The sequence below is a fragment of the Rhizoctonia solani genome, chromosome 2, assembly GCF_016906535.1.
Source record: "Rhizoctonia solani chromosome 2, complete sequence".
Taxonomy (NCBI): Eukaryota; Fungi; Basidiomycota; class Agaricomycetes; order Cantharellales; family Ceratobasidiaceae; genus Rhizoctonia; species Rhizoctonia solani.
In genome coordinates, this window is record NC_057371.1 from 2,721,598 (window position 1) to 2,740,667 (window position 19,070).

Consider the following 19,070-nt stretch of genomic DNA (forward strand, 5'->3'; position numbering starts at 1 on the left):
ATCATTAGGGGTACCCACGAATTAGTACAAAATACGTACTTTCAAAGCGAAACGCTGGTCTGATTTCATTTAATGTTGAAGTGGTTCTACACTAAGAGGGAGAACGGCGAAAACGACTACAGTAAATCAAAGTATCCAGTGAAACTCCATGCGCGATCCTATCATAGTCAAGTTATACTGGTGGATGAGCGTGCTTATCACAATCGAAAATTCGGAAGCGTGATACACTGTGCTGGGCCACAAGGGATGCTTACCAGTGAAATCCAATAAACAGAGAAGCTGATGTATACATGTAGATTACACGAATGTTGCGCGTCACGGAGAATACAAAATACTGAACCTAGCCAGAAGCGGGGTTGCATGATATTATGTGTTTGATGTTTCAAAGGAAGATAGCTGGCCTCTGGGTTTAACCTAGCCTTGCACAAGATTTTTGACCAGAATCGCTACGCCGAGGTGAATTTTATAGAAATAATAACACAACCACCAAGCTTGAATGCGTTGGAGTTTATGAGGAATCGATATCAATACCTTGTATAGTAAGTTTTTATGGCCAGATCAGAGTACTTGAATGCAACGGTGGTGATGTGCAGCACGGGTCCAAGTCATATAGTCAAGGATATTCACAAGCGGTACAAATGATCACCAAATAGAGACCTACTTCATATGTAGTGCATCGGCTGTTGCAGCGGGACCGAACCCATGACATTATGAGTTTGCTAGATAAAACCTGATCTCTACCAAAGTATGCGCACACCCAAGGCAGCCTGTTGTAGTGGGTTTGCATTGTAGGCCTACGATGTTGGCTCCACGTGGGCTATAACTAATCCTACCCACTTCTCATATGCGGAGCCTAGCTGTATGAATTGCATATCCCAGGATAAGCTTTAATCCACACTAGAAACTTCCAACTTGTCATGCAATACCCTAATCCAGTGGCTTTTCCGATAGCCTTAGGCGTAGTCCGAGGTCAAGTATTCTGGTACTCAGATAGATGCTCGTATGCAGATGCTCAGATCAGGCGTTAGTTCCCATCAGATAACAGGTAGCCAAACACTCTCAAGGCTCAGATTACGAGGCCATAAGATACAGATCGATAGTGGTGTGAGTCGAAGGATTCTCAGGAGCCGAACCCTGGTCCAAGATGAGATAAAAATCTCGGCTAGACAACCTGATTTATATGGGGGAAGAAATAACTTTGCGATGGATGACCAGAGTTAAAACTTGTAAGGAGCATTAGCCGTGGTGATAGAGCACAAGTGGACCAAAAACGGCTACGTTTTGCGGCCCAATCTCCAAGGAGCCGAGACGAGTAGAGTGCAGAGCGTGGACCAGAGTAAGTGGTTGGGAAAACATCGATTCTCCGAGTTTCTAACGAGTGGAAACCGTAGTCAAGCGATAACAGTTAAAAATCATGTGACGAACTTTGCCGGTCCAATCTGTTGATATACATGCAGGCACAAGCAACGTCTTACCACAGCCACATTTCGAAGCAACCGAATCGAATTTCACCTAGTGAAACATCATCACAAGAAAGTTCAGGGATATCGATGAGCATTCGGATGTGATCACCTTGTAATTAATTGCTGGACGCAGGTGAAGATAGGGAGCTATTGTGTTTTTAGATACAGATCACTCTAACCTACTATAACGCAGAATTCTAACCCTGGTTTGTGAGATCAACACTCCTTTGAATCCTTCTCACTAAGATCGTGGATTTTGATGGCTTTTGGGTTATGTATAACATTATAGTAGTGTTGTAATGTAAGTAGAACGGTGGTTGTTGTAAAGCGAATCTATTCAAAGGCAAAAAAATATATCAAGTACTATATGGATGAGAGGGAAAATGTCAGAGAAAACCTGCGGCAGCGGCGGCGCTTTAAAGTATAGGCTGAGTGGGCCCCGAATACACGATACTTGAGCAATGATGCACATGGGCTAGACGCTGCTTTTACCTCGCATTTTTTAGTCGCCGCTTCTCCTCATCAGTCACCAGTGCGTTGAACCACTGATAGCAATTATACCCGGCCCATTGTGCCATTCATTGCTTTGTAAGCCTTGACGAGATAAGACACTATTGCGGCCAGTGATTATCCTTTCCTCATTCTATCCTACCAAGGCCCCGGTCGGATGGAATCACTGGTTTTAGCAAAAACTCGTCTTGTGAAAACAATGAAAACTTAAGAACGTCGCTGATTATGATAGGCTCCTAGTCCTATTAGGGACAGGAAAGGTGCGGAGTCCCAGCAATTGTTACGAACCTTGAACTCCCTCCATTGTCGTTATGATCTCTGGGAGTACACGGCTGTAAATGGAAACAAGGTTTGATCCAAAAAGTCCGGCACTCACGAATAATTGACGCATCTGGATATATTGTCAAACAGCATCTACCGATCACGTTAGCCCAAGATACGATCACTGCAATTATCTTAACGATTCTTATCGAGGGGTTTCTTTGGGAGAGGGGATCTTTCAAAGGTCCACGTGTAATGTATAGTCTAGTATATTCATAATCAATTCATGTGGACCCGGCTCCAAGTATGAGTCCGAACCATGCAATTTTGGGGGAGCTCTCGGGCCAAACCCATTGATAATCCGACTGCGAGATGAAATAAACAGGATTAGTAGCCGATGTCAACATACAAAGGGGCAAAAGCCCACTCGGGTAAAGCTTGTGGTGAGCGAAGCAGGTTCCGACGATTAGATCTAACGATGAAGGAGGTTCTTTTCGGCAACACAGGAACCCACGGTGCTGAGGGTGAGGTGGACATCTGTGACTGGCCTTTCGTACCTTCTCATGTATCGACTCTGAGATGACAGAGTTTTAGCTTAGTACTGAGCACTTCATGGCTCAGACGATATTCCAAGCTCGGTGTTTCAGGTCCCGTGGCGGAATAAATTAAGTGTCTACTAGCTAAGCGCCGAGCGCGAGCGTCCAAATTTCTATCACCACTTGGCAACTCCCTCCACTCGACAAATTCGTGATTGGCTATGTTTATCTCGAGGGAACATGAGAATATCTCTATCGAATGCATTCGGCAGAATGTTATGGTCTTTTGTCGTTCTGATGTCAAATCTAACGTAGAAACATATCCCTCTTCTGCGCGGTTATGTTGACTTTCCGTAATTGGCCATGGCTTTATTCACCGCCATAGCGCGAGAAAGCGGTCTGAACTCAAGAGTAAAGTGGCTATAGCTGGTGGCCCATGGATATAGCTATGATTCGCGGCGAGCCAGCATCCTTGGAGCCTGAACCGACACCAGAGGGTAGAAGCAAACATGATGTCCGGATGCCGGATGATCAAGATAATGCATTCCTTCCTCGGATACTGCCCTCTTGATCCTAATGTTCCTTGGAGCACAAAGGTAGTTATATCCAACCACGTGAACCTTCTGAACACTTGAGCTAATCTATCAGGTTCTGCAATATAACAGACATGCTCGGCATATCCGATCTCGTGATCCTTATAATTATGTGCCTGATGGGCGTCTGTCCCTCAAGAAGAGACGTTCCACCCGCCAAACTTCACCCAGTTATTATTTATCCGGACAAATAAGTGAATAGCTGTCATCGGAACAATTCACATGAGGACCGTTTGGACTGGCTGCCTATTGACACCACGTATTCACACAACATCAGAACTTACAAAATGTCAACTGACAAGCCGGGGTCTTCCTGCAGGAGCGTACAAAATAGCGGGCAATCGTCCCTCTGTGTCACTGTGACCCATTCCCAGACTTCCACCCTTAAACATGCGTCTCTGTCTGCTTACTGCCGTCCTTCCTGTTGTGCTGGCCTTGAGTGCCCTTGTATTGAGCGCTCCCGTCGACACGGAGAAGCATGTGACTGCTCGTGGTGGCACCTCCTTCGCCAACTGTCCCTCCGGCGATTCCATTCTCGTGATTCTGAAAAAGCTCCAACCCGACCTGCTCTCACGATACACCCAGATTGGTATGTCCAATATGCCCTGAGCGATATCTTTTCTCAGATACAGGTGATTGTTTAGATGACCATATTCAAGCAAATGTCGACCCCACAGAAGAAATAAGAAACATTATTCCGCTTTTCAATGCCGCTACCACCCAAATAAGCGACTTACCCATGGACAAGCCCTGTGTGTTTGACGGCAAATATCACCAGGTTGTGGAAATTTTTATTGTCATGCTCAGCGTGAGTGCTGCCCATTGAATCACTGATCGGAAGACTATAGGCTCATCTCATCGACTGTAGGATTTTGCTAAGCAATTCGCCAAGTTGCAGGTCCATAGGACACGCGATATCAATAGCATCTCTACGAGTATCTCCGAAGCATTGAGCGACTTGATTGCAGCTTTACGGACTTTGCTGGAGAATATAATAAGGATCCTTCAAAAATTACTTCCGACACTGTAAGTTGGTTACTATTGACATATATAGTTATCTTCAGCTGACCATGCGCTCGTACTTGACGAAAGGAACGAAAAATCGATACAATTGCTAAGTGAACTTTTGGGGCAATTGTCAACTGACATTGGTTCGGTTTTGGAAGCTATCGATGGTATACAGGGCTCAATTCTTGGCTGAATCATTCCACGCCCTCTGACAACATAAGAATACCTCACTTCATCTCTTATCAAGGAATTGCGACTTAATTCTGAGCCAACTCCTTTATTTCTCCTTACCTCGATTGTTTTTGGCACCCTCCCCCTTTATCTCTGTGTACTGCTTCATATTTGATTCAATGAAATTTTTTCCCAGTGGAAAAGCATTTGGACAATCCTGTAGAGCCTCCTCAGACGAGTCTGGCTCGAGGCACTCGCCCTTTATATACTCATAATTTTGCAGCATTAACATCGTATTATACTTGGCTTCGGGCCTCTACAGCGGGAAAGAGACACTACAAGGTACATGTAGCAAAACACAAACGACTGGGGCAGGGAGACGGAAAGGATAGGAACATAATGAGCAACGTGCCTAACCGGGGTACTAAAGGAATCGCGGGGTCACTTTTGTCTTTGTTAGATATTCGGTAGTCAACCATTTTTGTGGTGCACATATGACAATAGCGTGTATCTGTCGGTAGATTCTAGTATATTCTGTTAGCTATGCCCTGGCAATTAAGCCGCAAGAGAACAGGTATTGCCGTATATGCGTATTGTGTGCAACACTAATAGGACGCGTTATTTAAATGTGTGTTTGCTAAGCGCCGCGCGCAAGCGTTCAAATTTCTAATTGGCCACGACTGACAACCTCCCTTTGCCTTGGCCAATTCGAGAGCATACGAGAATGTGTCTATCAGCTGCATCCAGCAGGGCTTTTTTTTTGTGGCTGTTTACCAAAGTCACATCCAAAGTGAAGCCATATCTTTCTTCTGCGCGGATATATTGGCTTTGCGTGATTGGCTTTATTCACCGTCGCAACATGAGAAATTGGTATCGAAGTGAAGAAAAGAAAGACTTTGGTCGATCGGCCACGTATACAGCCGTTCTTCAAAATGGATCGCCATCCTCGAAACTTAGGACACGGTACGTGACGGGGAGGGGAGAACCAAATATCCAGTCTCTATGCTTAGACCACCAAAGTAGCGCGTCCATCCTCAAGACATCGACCAAACATCACCATTTTGATCACAGCATTCCATCGGACACAAAGGTAGCTGTCTAATCATGCAAATCACCCAGCTAACTCAACGCTCAAGTTAATCTATCAGGTTCTGCAATATAACAAACGCGCTCGGCGCATCCGATCTCGTGACCCATACGTCTACGATGGGCGTCTATTCGCCTAGGAGAGACGTTCCGGCTGTCAAACGTCTCCCGGCTACTGCCTGCTTGGGCAAATAAGCGAATGGTTATCATCGGGACAATCCATATAGGGACGATTTGGGCCGACTGCCTACTGATATGAGGGAGTATGGGAATTTCTAAAATGTCAACTGGTCCGGCGCGCCAAGTCAAAGTCTTCTTTCAGGAGTCTACAAAATCGCTGACGATCATCCCTCTGTATACTAGTCCCATCCACCGTGGCTTGTCCCTAGACTTCCATCCTTAAACATGCTCCTCCGTCTGCTTACCCGCCTCTTTGCCGTCTTGCCTGTTGTACTAGTGTTTGGTGCTCTTGTATCGAGCGCCCCCGTCAGTACGGAGACGCATGTGACTTCCTGTGGTGACACTTGCTTCGCCAACCGCGCCTCTGGTGGTTCTATCTACTCTATCTTGACTCAGCTCCGATTCGATCTCAACAAAGAATGCGATCTAGTTGGTACGTTTAACACCTCTTGAGCGGTATCCTCTCTCTCTCATACAGCTGATCTGCTCAGATGAGCATTTAAAGGCCGGTACCAACCCCATCGAAGCTTTCAAGGCAATCATTTCGGATTTCAATGTCGCTGCCGCCAAAATCAATAACTTGCCCAAGGGTATGGCCAGCCTACCTGACGGCAAGGGTCCTGAGGTTGTAAAAGCTTGGACTGGCATACTCACTGTAAGCGCTGTTAATTGGATCGTCGATCGGCAGACTGTAGGCTCATTTTGTCAACTGTAGGATTTTACTACGCGATCTGCCAAGTGGCAAGGACATAGGACACGTGCCATTGGTGATATTTTTGCGGGCCTTTCTATGCAAATAGGCGGCGCTGTCTCGGCTGCACAAGGTGCCCTCACTGGCGCATTGGGTGGTCTCCAAACATTGGGTTCACAGATGTGAGTTATAACTACTATCGAAATACACGACTATCATCTAATCATGCGCGCAGATTGGATGCTAGTAAACCGCATTGGGAACAATTGCAAGAGCAGCTTGTAGGTCATGGGCTCAATGCTCTTGGTTCATTATTGGAAACTATCAATAATGTACACGGCTCGGTTATTGGAGACCGCTCCACAACGTAACAATGTCTCATGCGTCCTCGTCAAAGAATAGCGACTCACTTTGAGCCAATTCCTTTACTCGTACTTACTTGTATTATCTCCTGTGCTTCTCTGTGTACTGCTTCGTTTGATTGAATAAAGCCTCCCGATCAAAACGGACTTTGCTCACCGTACAGGGCTTCCTCGCTCAAGTCCAACTCAAGCAGCTTTCCCGGTGTGCATCAGTGATTTCGCACCATTTTAATCAAGATGTATACGCTACAAAGTACTCAGAATTATTTGGATCTGAATATAATATGCCACGACATCTGAACAGGATAAATGCCACCACGGAACCGACGCCACCACGGAACTAACGCTATAGGCATAGGTCTCCCACCGTATTGCTGATCCTGCCAGCACTAATAGTACTTCTTAATATATCCAATTTATTGTTCTCGCCTAACAAGCACATATGTCGCCCCACTGCCAGTCGTTTGATTTTCATATTCATGTCTCTTATACTTAGCATATCTTTCCTTGCGGTTCTAGTTAAGCCTGATACGGCTCTGGTCAACTATATGCGTAGTAGTACCTGCATTATTGTCGGGTCCAACAAAGTTCAACGAAGACTTTCGGCGCATGTAACTGGAGCTTAGTATACTCAGTATACAATACTTCCTGCGCCTGGCTGATGTTCACCCTATAGCGCTCCAGATGGGTGCCACCGCCAATGGCATCCATCTGACAGATGTTTTAAAGATGCCCGGTTTTCGTAAGAGCCTGGAAGGTTTAAGTAATGGGAAGAATGAAAAAATTAGAAATGGCTTTGTGGGATTAGAGGTGAGCGGTATTAATTGCGGCAAGATAGATAGTGGTAACGTACACAATACAAGCTCTCCATCCCTTTTCGCAACCATCGGGGCTGTCTGGCATGTCAGGGGATGTTCAAGAATAATGTTGGTACTCGCAATTGCAATTACGCGCCACTCACTATAGTACCAAAGCAGGGCGGTACGCCACGGTATCAAAATAATCGCTTACATTGTAAGGTCGCTATTGAAGCAGCCACACCTGTTACAGTCGTGTCCCTCAGCTTGCAGCCTACTGATTGCAGGATTTCTCAGCAGCCACTCCACTAATTAACTTCGGATCTACCGGAAAATGTGCGCGTGAGGTGCCGGAGTCTGTTCCGGGGCCCCCAGAAGCGATTAGTGCATGTACGGACAAGATATCTGGCAATCAGTAGGCTGCAAGCTGAGGGACACCACTGTATCTAGTTCAATCTGTAGATTTTTACCATACCAATGATGTGGATAATGACCACCTTGGTTGGTAAGCACTATTATATGCGGACCATCTCATACACAACGCGCGCATGGAGCCAGTATATTGGCTTATTTATGAATAGATGAGACCTTTGATATCTTTTGGCATAGGTATCAGCCTCTCCTAACGTTAGGATTTGGTAGAACTTTCTTGTGAGACTCACTGTGGGAAATTAAAGGAAGAGCGACAGTAGTAGTTTGACAGGTGGCTGTTATTAATTGGTTAGCTTCCCTTAAAGTGAATTTTCGCTCTATTTCTATTCTACACCACCTTATCCCAGTCTATCAATTGGGCCAATGTTGATTATGGTCAGTTAGCATAGTCACAAACCTTGGTCACATCCAGAACGGTCGCAGGCATTATGAATTAAAAACAGCATACACTGTTAAAGTAAACAACCGATCTCACAAGAGATATATACATATATGCTCCGTATCTCATACTATATACTATCCTATCTCTGTTTGTATCGTACCGTTTACTCCCGCGACTAAATCTCATCCCGAAATGTATTTAACACACATGTATTCCACTTTAAATAGACGGCCTCTTTTATAACAGAATCAGAGCTCAACGACTTAAAGCAAAGACACAGACACATATATAAGAAGTATATATATTCGCACTATATACTTCAACATGCACTGTACAAGACAACAGTAAATCGCTATATACAACATAACTTAAACACCGTCAAAGCACTCCACAAAAAAAGCGCAGATTTACCCATAAAGACGATACATGTGTGCTACGCGAGAGTTGGATATGTCTAAGCTGGAAGAGACGCAAATACTGTCCGGGGGTACTTACCAGTATTCACCCCTGCTAGTGAATAGGGGATAAAAAATGAGTGGGAGGTTGCAAAGATTTATCACAATTGAAAATGATATTCAATACATATGGAAAGCCCCACAACACCCAGGAGAGAGAATTATCAGACTGTGGGACGGTCGGCCAATCATTAGACTGGGAGAGCACAGCGTAGAACAAAACAGTGCATTACGAGCAGCCAGCCATGACATATCATAGTGCAAACTGATAACACATGCGGCTACGCTGACCAAGTTTGGCTGATTTTTGGCAGTCTTTAGACTGGGATCGGAACGGGTTAGAATAGAAATAGAGCCACAATGGATGACCCAATGACTCCCTGTCACAAGAAGTCCTATTCTATTTCTATTCTACATCACGTTATCGCAGTCCAAAGACTGGGTTGAAATAAGCCGGGGTTAGTTGGCGCAGCCACATACCCTACTGTATTGACAATATCAAGAACGGTCACCTGTTAAAGTACCACGCATCTGTGGCACTAGCTTTGCCACAAATTCAACTCCTGCTAGTTGACAGGAGATGAAAAATGAGTGGCTGGTGGTAAACTTTAATTTTAATTAAAAACGGTCGTGAGTACATGAGGGAAAGCCGCGCAACACCCAAAAAGGGGTGGAAGGAGTCATGGGACTGGAGAGTAATCCGAAAATGGAAAAAAAAATTATGGTTATCCAGATGCTTGCATTAGGTCTTAGAGTGATACTGTGTGCATTTCTTGGTGCTGCGGATTTTGGAGCCGTGATATGCAGGATGCAATACCAGTCAATCTGTGGGAAGAAGGCCTTTATGAATCAAACTGTGTTTGACATTCATTTTTTAACCAAGGTTAGCAACGTTTTCTGTGGCTGTAATCTCTCACATAGTTTACTCAACCTGGGTCAATACAAAATGTAAAAAGAAATCCACGGACTCTGTCTAGTTGGTTTGATTGGCTTTTAATAAGTCTCAGGTTTTGGGGGTATAAAAAACTACAAGCGTATACGACACTGGACTCAACAAAGACCCAACTCCTTCCATAGCTACCCACTGCTGGTTCATTCTTACTTATCATGCTTCACCCTACTGTTGCCGTTCAACTTTTGATATTCACGACTTTGGGCTTCAATGTGCCTGCCCTTGCTGCCCCAGTTCATTTGGATAAATCTTTGACCGGGCGTGGTGGTACCCAAGTTCTCGGGTACACCGCTGGCACGAATACGTTCAGTGCACTTACCAAGCCCAACACAGACCTACAGCCGGAGCATCAGGGGCTTGGTATGCTCATAATCTGATGCACCCAGCGCTATCCTAACGCTCTTCTTTGAGGCCACTACTACGCAAACGGCGCCAATCCTACAATTCTCCTGGAAGATAGAACCAGCCCCATTGATAATACGGTGTTGAAGGCCCCCCGTTCTGATAATGATCTTCTGAGACCAATCAGAGAACCTCCTGTGAAAATCAAACCCTTTGTGGAACTCCCAAAGGTAAGCTTGTCTCTGTCGAACAATCCTTGTAATCTAACTAGAGCTAAATTTCTTCACTACAGGGGCCAATCCCATCCGCAGAAAAGGACACTAAAGACCTCTCTATTCTTATTGATAAAAGTACAAGCTTCATAAATGGGTGAGTTAGATATATACCATCTGTACACGTCTGAAAAGGTCCTGACCGCTTGGTTACTAGGGCTAACTTAGTAAGCGATGCAAGCACCCAAATATTTGGCGCAAGCGCCACAATACCTGACACAGGCATTATTGGGAATTTTAAAGTTAAAGGCCTGTTCGGCGAAGCACAGTGACTAGAGACCAAGGGACTTGACGGTGGCATAAAACAAGAGTCGCGTTGGCATTATTGGGCAATTACGTTCTCGGCCTAAGATTGTCTAAACTGACTGTTAGCGATCTAGTCTGAATCTTTAAGTAGCTTAAAGTAGCTGTCGCCTTGTTCTTGTATCCATCTAATATACATATACTATGCTTCTTAACTGATCACTTGCGTGAGATTCAATCCGGTATAAGTCACTTTACTTATTTCTTTATCTATCTTGGCGTCAACCTCACTTGAATCTCCTTGTTTGCTGCACACATCGGCTTGAACTCACTTTTCAAAGCATACACTCAATTTCAAACAGATATATGGAACTGGTTCGAGCTTTAAGCACGCGCACTACATCCAGCGCAGTGGCCGGAAATCATTCGCTATTGGTACGAAGAGGGTCTGTAGCTGAAGTTAAGAGATGTTGTAATATCAGTATCATAACTAGATAAGTTGTATACGTGTCCAAGTGACGCGTTTGTATCTGTTTGTACTATTCGCATATATGCTCACGGAATTTTTCATGTAAACCTCAGTTCGCTATATCATAGTCGAAGCTGAGGTAAAGTACGGATTATTTTCTATCTTTTCGTGTTGTCTCACAAGTACCTGTAGTATACATTACATTTAGGTACATTGAATACAGTTCGCTATATCATAGTTGAAGCTGAGTATACATTACATTTAGCATCGACATACCTGCGCTTCAACAAGAGAGCTCGTCCGGGTTTCGAACGCAGGAATACCTCACGGCTAGCACCATAAAACATTCAATTTCACCTATAAGAGCCGAGAGCGCGCGTCCATGGGTGCGTGAATGTCCCGCGATCGGTCCTAGTGGAAATAGAAGCTCTGTAAAAGTAGCCAGGGCTAGCGAACGATTGGGAGATCTCATGGTTCTCCTTCACGCTCGCAGAGGCTCGTGGAGCAGCACAGGAAGTTTGGTCGGACGCGTACATTACTCACTCGAAATGGCATAGCTGACAACCGATTAAGACTCTATAGAGTTCGACGGGCGTGGGGACAACTACGGGTGCTCCCGAGCGCTGGCGGGCCCTGCACGACGAGTTTCGTAGAGAGACCAAAATGAATCATTGCGGGATAGTCTAGGGACGCTTACGTGCCTGCGAGTTAGCTAATTGATATCCGTGCAATTTTCTCTACTATTAAACTAATTGTTAAAGACAGAGAGACGTGATAACAAGTTACCAAGGTATGCAAGTGACGAGTTGATTCAATGAGCGGAGCATTACAGGTAACATTTGAAATGGAATGGTCGGAATATAAAGACCCCATCTAGCGATAGTACACAGTATACCCCCGGGAAGAGTACCTATACAGTCCTCGTTGGAGGTTTCGGTAGCCCGACCGCGCCCAGATGGATTGGGCACGCGCGGTTCCTGGATGTTCTAAATTGGGGCCCTTGGCAAGTCAGAAAGCCTGGACTGATCAAACCTTGTGCGGTTTGGAGTAGCTGCCGGTACCGGGTCCCAGAGATGAGGAGCGGAAGAGCACCCAGATTGGCTCTGATTGAAAGTGGTGAATGGGTATTTGATCAGATTGTAGATTGAAAAGGTCTGTGGCATGGGATGAGACTTTTTTGTTCTCAATTCGATGGGTTATTTTGTTCAAATTTTTTGGGGGGGGGGATCCTTGCGAATTCTATGTGTAGTTCTCTCTCGTATAGTTCTATTGACCCCAGTTCGTGGATGGCCAAAGAGCGGATTTGAAAGCAAGACAAGGTCTGTCCAAGATCAGAAGCGCTCGGGGCTCGGAAGAAAAAACATTCTGATGCGTTGTTTTCCCTGAGCACGAAAAGGGTAATCAGTTGTGTTAAACGCAAAGAACAAACGCAGAGATGGATCAATTTGTAGTTGAATATTCAAATTTAGCTCCGGTTAGGCATGGTTAGGCGTAAAGGATAGAGTAATCATAGATACGATATCATAGGGATGAAATTCCTTAATGCCAAGCCTTGGGTCGCGGTGAACGCTGGTCAGTTGTGTAGGCAGTCCGAGGCTGAACCTAAATCGATACGAGTGATAACCAGATAGCGCATATTTTGCATTGGAAAGATTCCTCTTGACTACTCTATCGTTAGTTGATTATACGGTAATATCAATCAGTGCGTTTGACCAGCCTGGTACCACGGTGGCTGTGCCGATCGATAGGGCCAGGCCGTTTCAACAGACGGACGTCCTGGTTGGAATAATCAAGCTGGATCCCACATGTCGTGATATTCCTCCCGCTGCGCAGCCGATACTCACTAACATAGATCCCAAGAAGCGAGGACCGCAAAGAAAGGCCAGGTCTATCAGCCTAATTGGATTCCAATGGAGGGAATACAAAAATACAGTCTGCTGCGGCAAGGTCGCGCAGTCGTGGAGACAAATGTGTATGTACGGGGAATGGCCAATTGAGAGTGTACGTGTATCCACGCCCGTGTTGAACATATCAGTTCCGGCGGACCCGGGGTTGACCCTGTCTTGGGGATTGATGTGCCGGACAAGCCCGCATCAGGCTGAGTGAACAGACGGATCACCGTATTGTCGGCAACGACCGTATTGAGCGAGCTGAGGAACATGGCAGCATTGTCGGAGGCCGATAGTAGAGAGAGTAATCCAGAGCCGGAACGAATGCTGACTGAGCGGAATATGCGTAGCCTTGGTAAGCGCCGAGGGGCCGTGTGAGCTAAATTGTCGGGGATCAACCCAGCCGAGTAGGTAGCGGCATTTTCCCTCGCGACCATATAACACTTTGTGTTCTTGTTTCGTTCCGCGCACGAGCACACACTCTCTCGCTATACTCTATCGCCTAGACACGCTGTTTGTTTGGCCACTCGGCAACGCATTAGCATAGCCGGAAGCAAAAACGGGACCTGGAACAAACGACGACGAGCAGGTCTTGAGTCCCTATTGCTTTGGTTTTTATCCCCGGCCTGGAGCCATCAAACATCAGTCGGCGACTCCCACAGACGACCTCAGTTGCGGAACAAATAATATAAAATGGAGTCGCTCACCGCTCCTCTGTCTGCTGCATTTTCTGCTATTTTCCCCCGCTCGCCGAGGATGGCGCTTGACAAGGAAGGAGATGCGTTGTTGGACAAGGAAGCCGAAGCAATCAAGAGCGAGTTTCGAGTCGAGGGCATGACGTGTGGCGCGTGTGTCAAGGTCGGTCTCTTATTATTTTATTCCGGATTGTGGCTCATTATTCCCAGTCGATCGAAGACGGTCTGAGATCACAGCCAGGGATCTACTCGATCCAGGTTGCGCTGCTTGCTGAACGGGCGGTGGTCGAATACGATCCGGTGTTGTGGACTGATGACAAGATCGCCGAGGTATGTCCTCTATTGGTTCATATGACCCCTCTGACTGTGTTCCAGGAAATATCCGACATGGGATTCGATGCGACTGTTATTCCTGCAGCTGCTACTTCCACTCTGGCACTACGTGTATTTGGAATGACCTGTGGTTCTTGCGTTGCGACCATTGAGAAGCAAGTCGCTGCCCTTCCTGGAGTCTTGAGCATCGCCGTCTCGCTACCCACCGAACGCGCTCAAATTGAATACAACCGAGCGCTAGTCAATCCTCGCGAAATCGTCGAATGCGTCGAAGACTGCGGATTCGATGCCGTCCTTGCCGACGACAATGATGCGACCCAAATGCAATCGCTTACCAAGACAAAGGAAATTCAAGAATGGCGCCGCCGCTTCTGGACAAGCTTTAGTTTTGCCGTGCCCGTATTCTTTATCGGCATGGTCGCAATGCATATCCCCTTCCTCATGCCTATTGTCGGTTACCGGCTTTGCACTGGCATCTACCTTGGCGACTTGCTGGTCTTTTTGCTCACTATTCCCGTCCAATTCTGGATCGCTCGTAAATTCTATCATAATGCCTGGAAGGCGGTCAAGCACGGCAGCGCAACCATGGACGTTCTCGTCATGCTGGGTACCACATCCGCATTCATCTACTCGTTCCTTGCCATGTTCTTTGCCATGTTCAACTCGAACCCCGACTTTCGTCCCGCCGTCTTCTTCGATACCTCGACTATGCTTATCACTTTTGTTTCTCTCGGACGATACCTCGAGAACCTGGCCAAGGGCAAGACTTCTGCTGCCCTTACCGATTTGATGGCCCTCGCCCCGAGCATGGCGACCATCTACACCGACGCACCCGCATGCACCGTCGAGAAAAAGATCGCCACCGAGCTGGTCCAGGTAGGGGATACCGTCAAGATCGTACCAGGTGACAAGATCCCGGCCGACGGCACACTCCTCAAGGGTACCTCGACAGTCGACGAATCGGCCGTAACCGGCGAACCCGTCCCGGCTCTCAAGCAAGTGGGCGACTCTGTCATTGGGGGAACCGTCAATGGTCTCGGAACGTTTGATATGCTCGTCACTCGTGCAGGAAAAGATACGGCCCTGGCGCAGATTGTCAAGCTTGTGGAAGAAGCTCAGACGAGTAAAGCCCCGATCCAGGCGTTTGCTGATAAAGTTGCAGGATACTTTGTGCCGACTATTATTTTACTCGCCCTCGTCACGTTCTTGGTCTGGCTGATCATCTCGCACCTGATTAATCCCGAGTCCCTCCCGAAACTGTTCACCGCGCCCGGAGAAACCAAATTGGCGGTGTGTTTGAAGCTGTGTATCTCGGTCGTGGTGGTTGCTTGCCCGTGCGCTCTCGGCCTAAGCACTCCAACGGCGATCATGGTCGGCACGGGTGTCGGCGCTCAGAACGGAATTCTCATCAAGGGCGGCCGCGCTCTCGAAGCAAGCAAAGACGTCCGCGTCGTGGTACTGGACAAGACCGGCACCGTTACCGAAGGCAAACTCACGCTGGTCGACCTCGTCTGGTGCGGGGACGATTCCGATTCGCTCGAGGGCCTTGCGGCAGATGGCCAAACGACCAAACGGGACGCCTTGTCGATGGTGTCCGTCGCTGAAGCCCGCTCGGAACATCCGCTTGCCCGGGCGATTGCGCACTATGGCAAGGAAACACTCGGTCCCCATGCAGAGCCTACGATTGAGAGCTTTGAGTCTGTGACGGGGTTGGGTGTCAAGGCCCGCATGACCCTATCGTCGAACGTGGGCAGGACGATCTATGTCGGTAGCGCCGCATTCATCTCGGACTCACCTCTTCCATCCAAACTCGTCCAATTCACCGACCGGGAAACGTCCAAGGGCCGAACCGTTGTCTATGCGAGCGTCGGCAAGCTCCCGATCTTGGCTGTGTCGATGAGTGATATCCCCAAGCCATCGTCCGCACCCGCGATCAAGGCGCTCCAGAAGATGGGAATCAAAGTATGCCTCATGACGGGTGACTCGGCTCCGACCGCACACGCGATCGCTCAAGAAGTCGGGATCCCTCGGGACTGCGTGTGGGCTGGAATGTCCCCCAAGGGCAAAGCGTCGAAAGTCGGGGAGATGGGCAAGGGCGTGGCGATGGTCGGAGACGGGATCAACGATTCGCCGGCGCTGGTCGCGGCCTCGGTCGGGATCGCGCTTTCGAGCGGGACGTCGATCGCGGTCGAGGCGGCGGACATTGTGCTCATGCGCTCGTCCTTGCTCGACGTCGTGGCTGCACTCCACCTGTCGCGCTCGATCTTTGCGACGATCCGACGTAACCTCGTGTGGGCGTGCGTATACAATATCCTTGGTGTCCCCCTCGCCATGGGCGTCGGTCTCCCGTGGGGCGTGAGTCTGCATCCGATGGTCGCGGGCGCAGCGATGGCGTCTTCGAGCGTCAGCGTCGTCGGGAGCAGTCTCCTCCTGAGGTTCTGGAAACGGCCTGTCATCGAAGGTGTGGATGAGAAGGAGCCGGGCGTGCTTCGTGGGGTGTGGGAGGAAGTGAAAGGGCTCGGAAGGACGAGGAGGGAGAGGACGGGGTACGAGGCGCTTCCTGTCGAGATGGAGGATCGTGTATAGCGGTGTGGTTATATTGCGTCTGTGGTATTTATGTGTTTTTGTTTTTTGTTTTTCGTTTGCTTTTTATGCGTCTTGGAATTGATATCTTTTCTTGGAATGTAATTGTGAATCTAGTCAATGTGAATATGGCGATAAACGCTGGATTTGGAAATTGTGTCACGTGATGCGGCATATACTGAGGTGCTGTAGCCGAGTGCAGCTAGTCTTGTAATATTCCTTGAACTTGAGAGTCGAACTTGTTTTCACGACCTCAAGATCTACTCGCCAATTGTAGCTCGGCTATGGATGACGGATTGTCAACTAATATATCAGTGGCTGTTGAAGCCTGTCACTTTGGTCAGTCGAAAGATCTACATATGGATATAGTTCAGTTTCGCTCTATTCAAAGCGACGCTTCAGAGGACTTTGATAGTCTGTATCATTTAAATATAAGGGCATTCCGATCGGATCTCAAGCATATGGAACCCATTCTGGATAAAATTTAGATTGGAACTCTTGATAATCTTAAATTTCACGGTGTACTTGAATGACAGCACTCGGAACTTCTGGTTTCAATCATTCCCTATTTGTGAACATTCGCAGAAAGGTACTAAATAATTCATACGGGACGGGGAATCCCTCCTAATCCCTTAAAAATTCCTTTCTGTAGATGTACGCGGTAAATAGTTGATAAATACCATAGAACACGCCGACTTACAGGACACTAAAAGGATCCTTTATGCCATTACCGAGGGCCTCTCCGAGAGGGTTGGGGAGAGTCAAGGGCCCCGATACCGCTTCCCCAATGTACCCATACGCGTCCTGTGAGAACGTCAGTTGAGATCCAGTCCTGTTAGTAGGACCTACAGCTTCGATGTTACTCAATAGGTTCCTGATTGTTTCGGCCTGGCCGTTTAACTCCCCGGTTTGGTCTTTATCCATATTGGCAATGCGACTGCTAGACTCCTTGAAAAGACTGACAATGTGTTCGATCTTGCCTGCAGGGTTTGTGCCTCCGCTGTGAGGATCGTCCATGATGAGTTTAGAAGGTGAGATGGTAATAGCTAGCAAAAGACCGCACCTAGTAGATTCAAACAACGTTTTGACATCCGACCGTAACTTGGACAGCTCTTCGACGACTTTTTCCCCAGTGCTGCATTTTTCAGTACAGACACCACCTCGAGTCATGAGGTTATCGGCTCTGACGGGGGCAGCAAACACAACGGTCGCACAGGCTGCGACAGCGAGAAAAATGGCGAAAAGGCGAGTGAGAGTGAGATGGAACATATTCGCAATCGTCGAGTCGAGTTCAGTTTGCGATGAGCAACACCGTGCTCTCGCCCTTGCTTTATACCATTTGGTTGTCCGAGCTTTGAAATCCACCCAATGTTCACATATTAATCAATCATTTGGTGGTGTATGTGGCTGATATGTATCCGACATGGTCATACTATGCTCTCAGGCATAGAAGTACAACAAATGACATCGGGTAATACTCATGCTTTCCGGGATGAACACGATGGGCTTAGCGATATTTATGTGGCTGGATCCGGCACGGGGACCCGCCACCCTACTGGCAGTACTGTCTCGGTTATCAGCCACAATATATGCCATTACGGTAGTCAATATATTGTAGACTTGGGCGTTGGTGGCTCCGCGTATCCGATATAAAACCATATACATAGCTACTAATAGATACATAAAGTACGCATACATGCTCATCGTTAGGAACCAGCAGGAGTGTGGGATCCGGCACGGGGTGCACGGATGAAAGCTGGGGCACTGAGACGCGAGCAGAACTTGCGGGTGGGTGGCCAAACCTAACAATGAGAGCGGAGCGTGAGAACATCCAGTGGTCAATGTGAAAATCAAGATGCGATGTGGAATCGAATGCGCTGTAAGAGTATGGTTGAACGAGCGAGACTCATGCTCACGTGAGCGAACCCACTCCGCGCTACGCCATGCTTTTCTGCTCGAATAGGGCGGAATTTAGGCACATCCTCACCAGCGCATCATCCAAACGCATCGGGGACGAACTGTTCGGAGCTCTGCCGGGACTGGAGGCAGTAGCTGAATTGATACTCAAGTCAGGAATCGGTAAGCTGGGAGGCTCGCCGGCTACTGCTCAACCTTTGTAGGACCTTACGTCCGCGTAGATACGTCCTTACGATCGCTTAGTTACGTCCTTATGACCGCCTCTCTCCCGCCCCTTTGGCCTCTCTTATCACGCCCTTATGGCACCTGCATCGGGTCTCACGGCCCTCCCGAGCAACTTACCTCTCTTGCGCTCGTCTTCTCGGTTTGTTTCCTTCTCCCTCTCTCTCTTAGTGTAGTTTGCCTCGGTTCTGTGAGCGGTTTGCCTTGTTCGCATGTAGCTTGTTAT

General features: G+C 47.6%; 5 protein-coding genes across 5 annotated transcripts; 4 read left to right on the top strand and 1 right to left on the bottom strand.

Moving 5' to 3' along the window:
- Nucleotides 1-3,753: 3,753 nt before the first annotated feature.
- On the top strand, nucleotides 3,754-4,393 carry RhiXN_05459 (uncharacterized protein; the record flags this gene model as incomplete). The annotated part of the gene is made up of 3 exons (XM_043325275.1): nucleotides 3,754-3,952; nucleotides 4,008-4,171; nucleotides 4,232-4,393. 3 exons carry the CDS (start codon nucleotides 3,754-3,756, stop codon nucleotides 4,391-4,393), a joined length of 525 nt encoding a protein of 174 aa, XP_043177694.1.
- A 1,640-nt stretch (nucleotides 4,394-6,033) lies between these two features.
- On the top strand, nucleotides 6,034-6,870 carry RhiXN_05460 (uncharacterized protein; the record flags this gene model as incomplete). The annotated part of the gene is made up of 4 exons (XM_043325276.1): nucleotides 6,034-6,241; nucleotides 6,300-6,463; nucleotides 6,524-6,681; nucleotides 6,735-6,870. 4 exons carry the CDS (start codon nucleotides 6,034-6,036, stop codon nucleotides 6,868-6,870), a joined length of 666 nt encoding a protein of 221 aa, XP_043177695.1.
- Nucleotides 6,871-10,034: 3,164 nt separating this feature from the next.
- Nucleotides 10,035-10,765, top strand: RhiXN_05461 (uncharacterized protein; the record flags this gene model as incomplete). The annotated part of the gene is made up of 4 exons (XM_043325277.1): nucleotides 10,035-10,239; nucleotides 10,291-10,451; nucleotides 10,514-10,590; nucleotides 10,651-10,765. 4 exons carry the CDS (start codon nucleotides 10,035-10,037, stop codon nucleotides 10,763-10,765), a joined length of 558 nt encoding a protein of 185 aa, XP_043177696.1.
- A 3,022-nt stretch (nucleotides 10,766-13,787) lies between these two features.
- On the top strand, nucleotides 13,788-16,708 carry RhiXN_05462 (copper transporting P-type ATPase; the record flags this gene model as incomplete). The annotated part of the gene is made up of 3 exons (XM_043325278.1): nucleotides 13,788-13,952; nucleotides 14,000-14,119; nucleotides 14,165-16,708. The coding sequence occupies 3 exons, from the start codon at nucleotides 13,788-13,790 to the stop codon at nucleotides 16,706-16,708; spliced, it is 2,829 nt and encodes a 942-aa protein (XP_043177697.1).
- A 621-nt stretch (nucleotides 16,709-17,329) lies between these two features.
- On the bottom strand, nucleotides 17,330-17,974 carry RhiXN_05463 (uncharacterized protein; the record flags this gene model as incomplete). The annotated part of the gene is made up of 3 exons (XM_043325279.1): nucleotides 17,330-17,351; nucleotides 17,406-17,509; nucleotides 17,555-17,974. 3 exons carry the CDS (start codon nucleotides 17,972-17,974, stop codon nucleotides 17,330-17,332), a joined length of 546 nt encoding a protein of 181 aa, XP_043177698.1.
- Nucleotides 17,975-19,070: the final 1,096 nt, after the last annotated feature.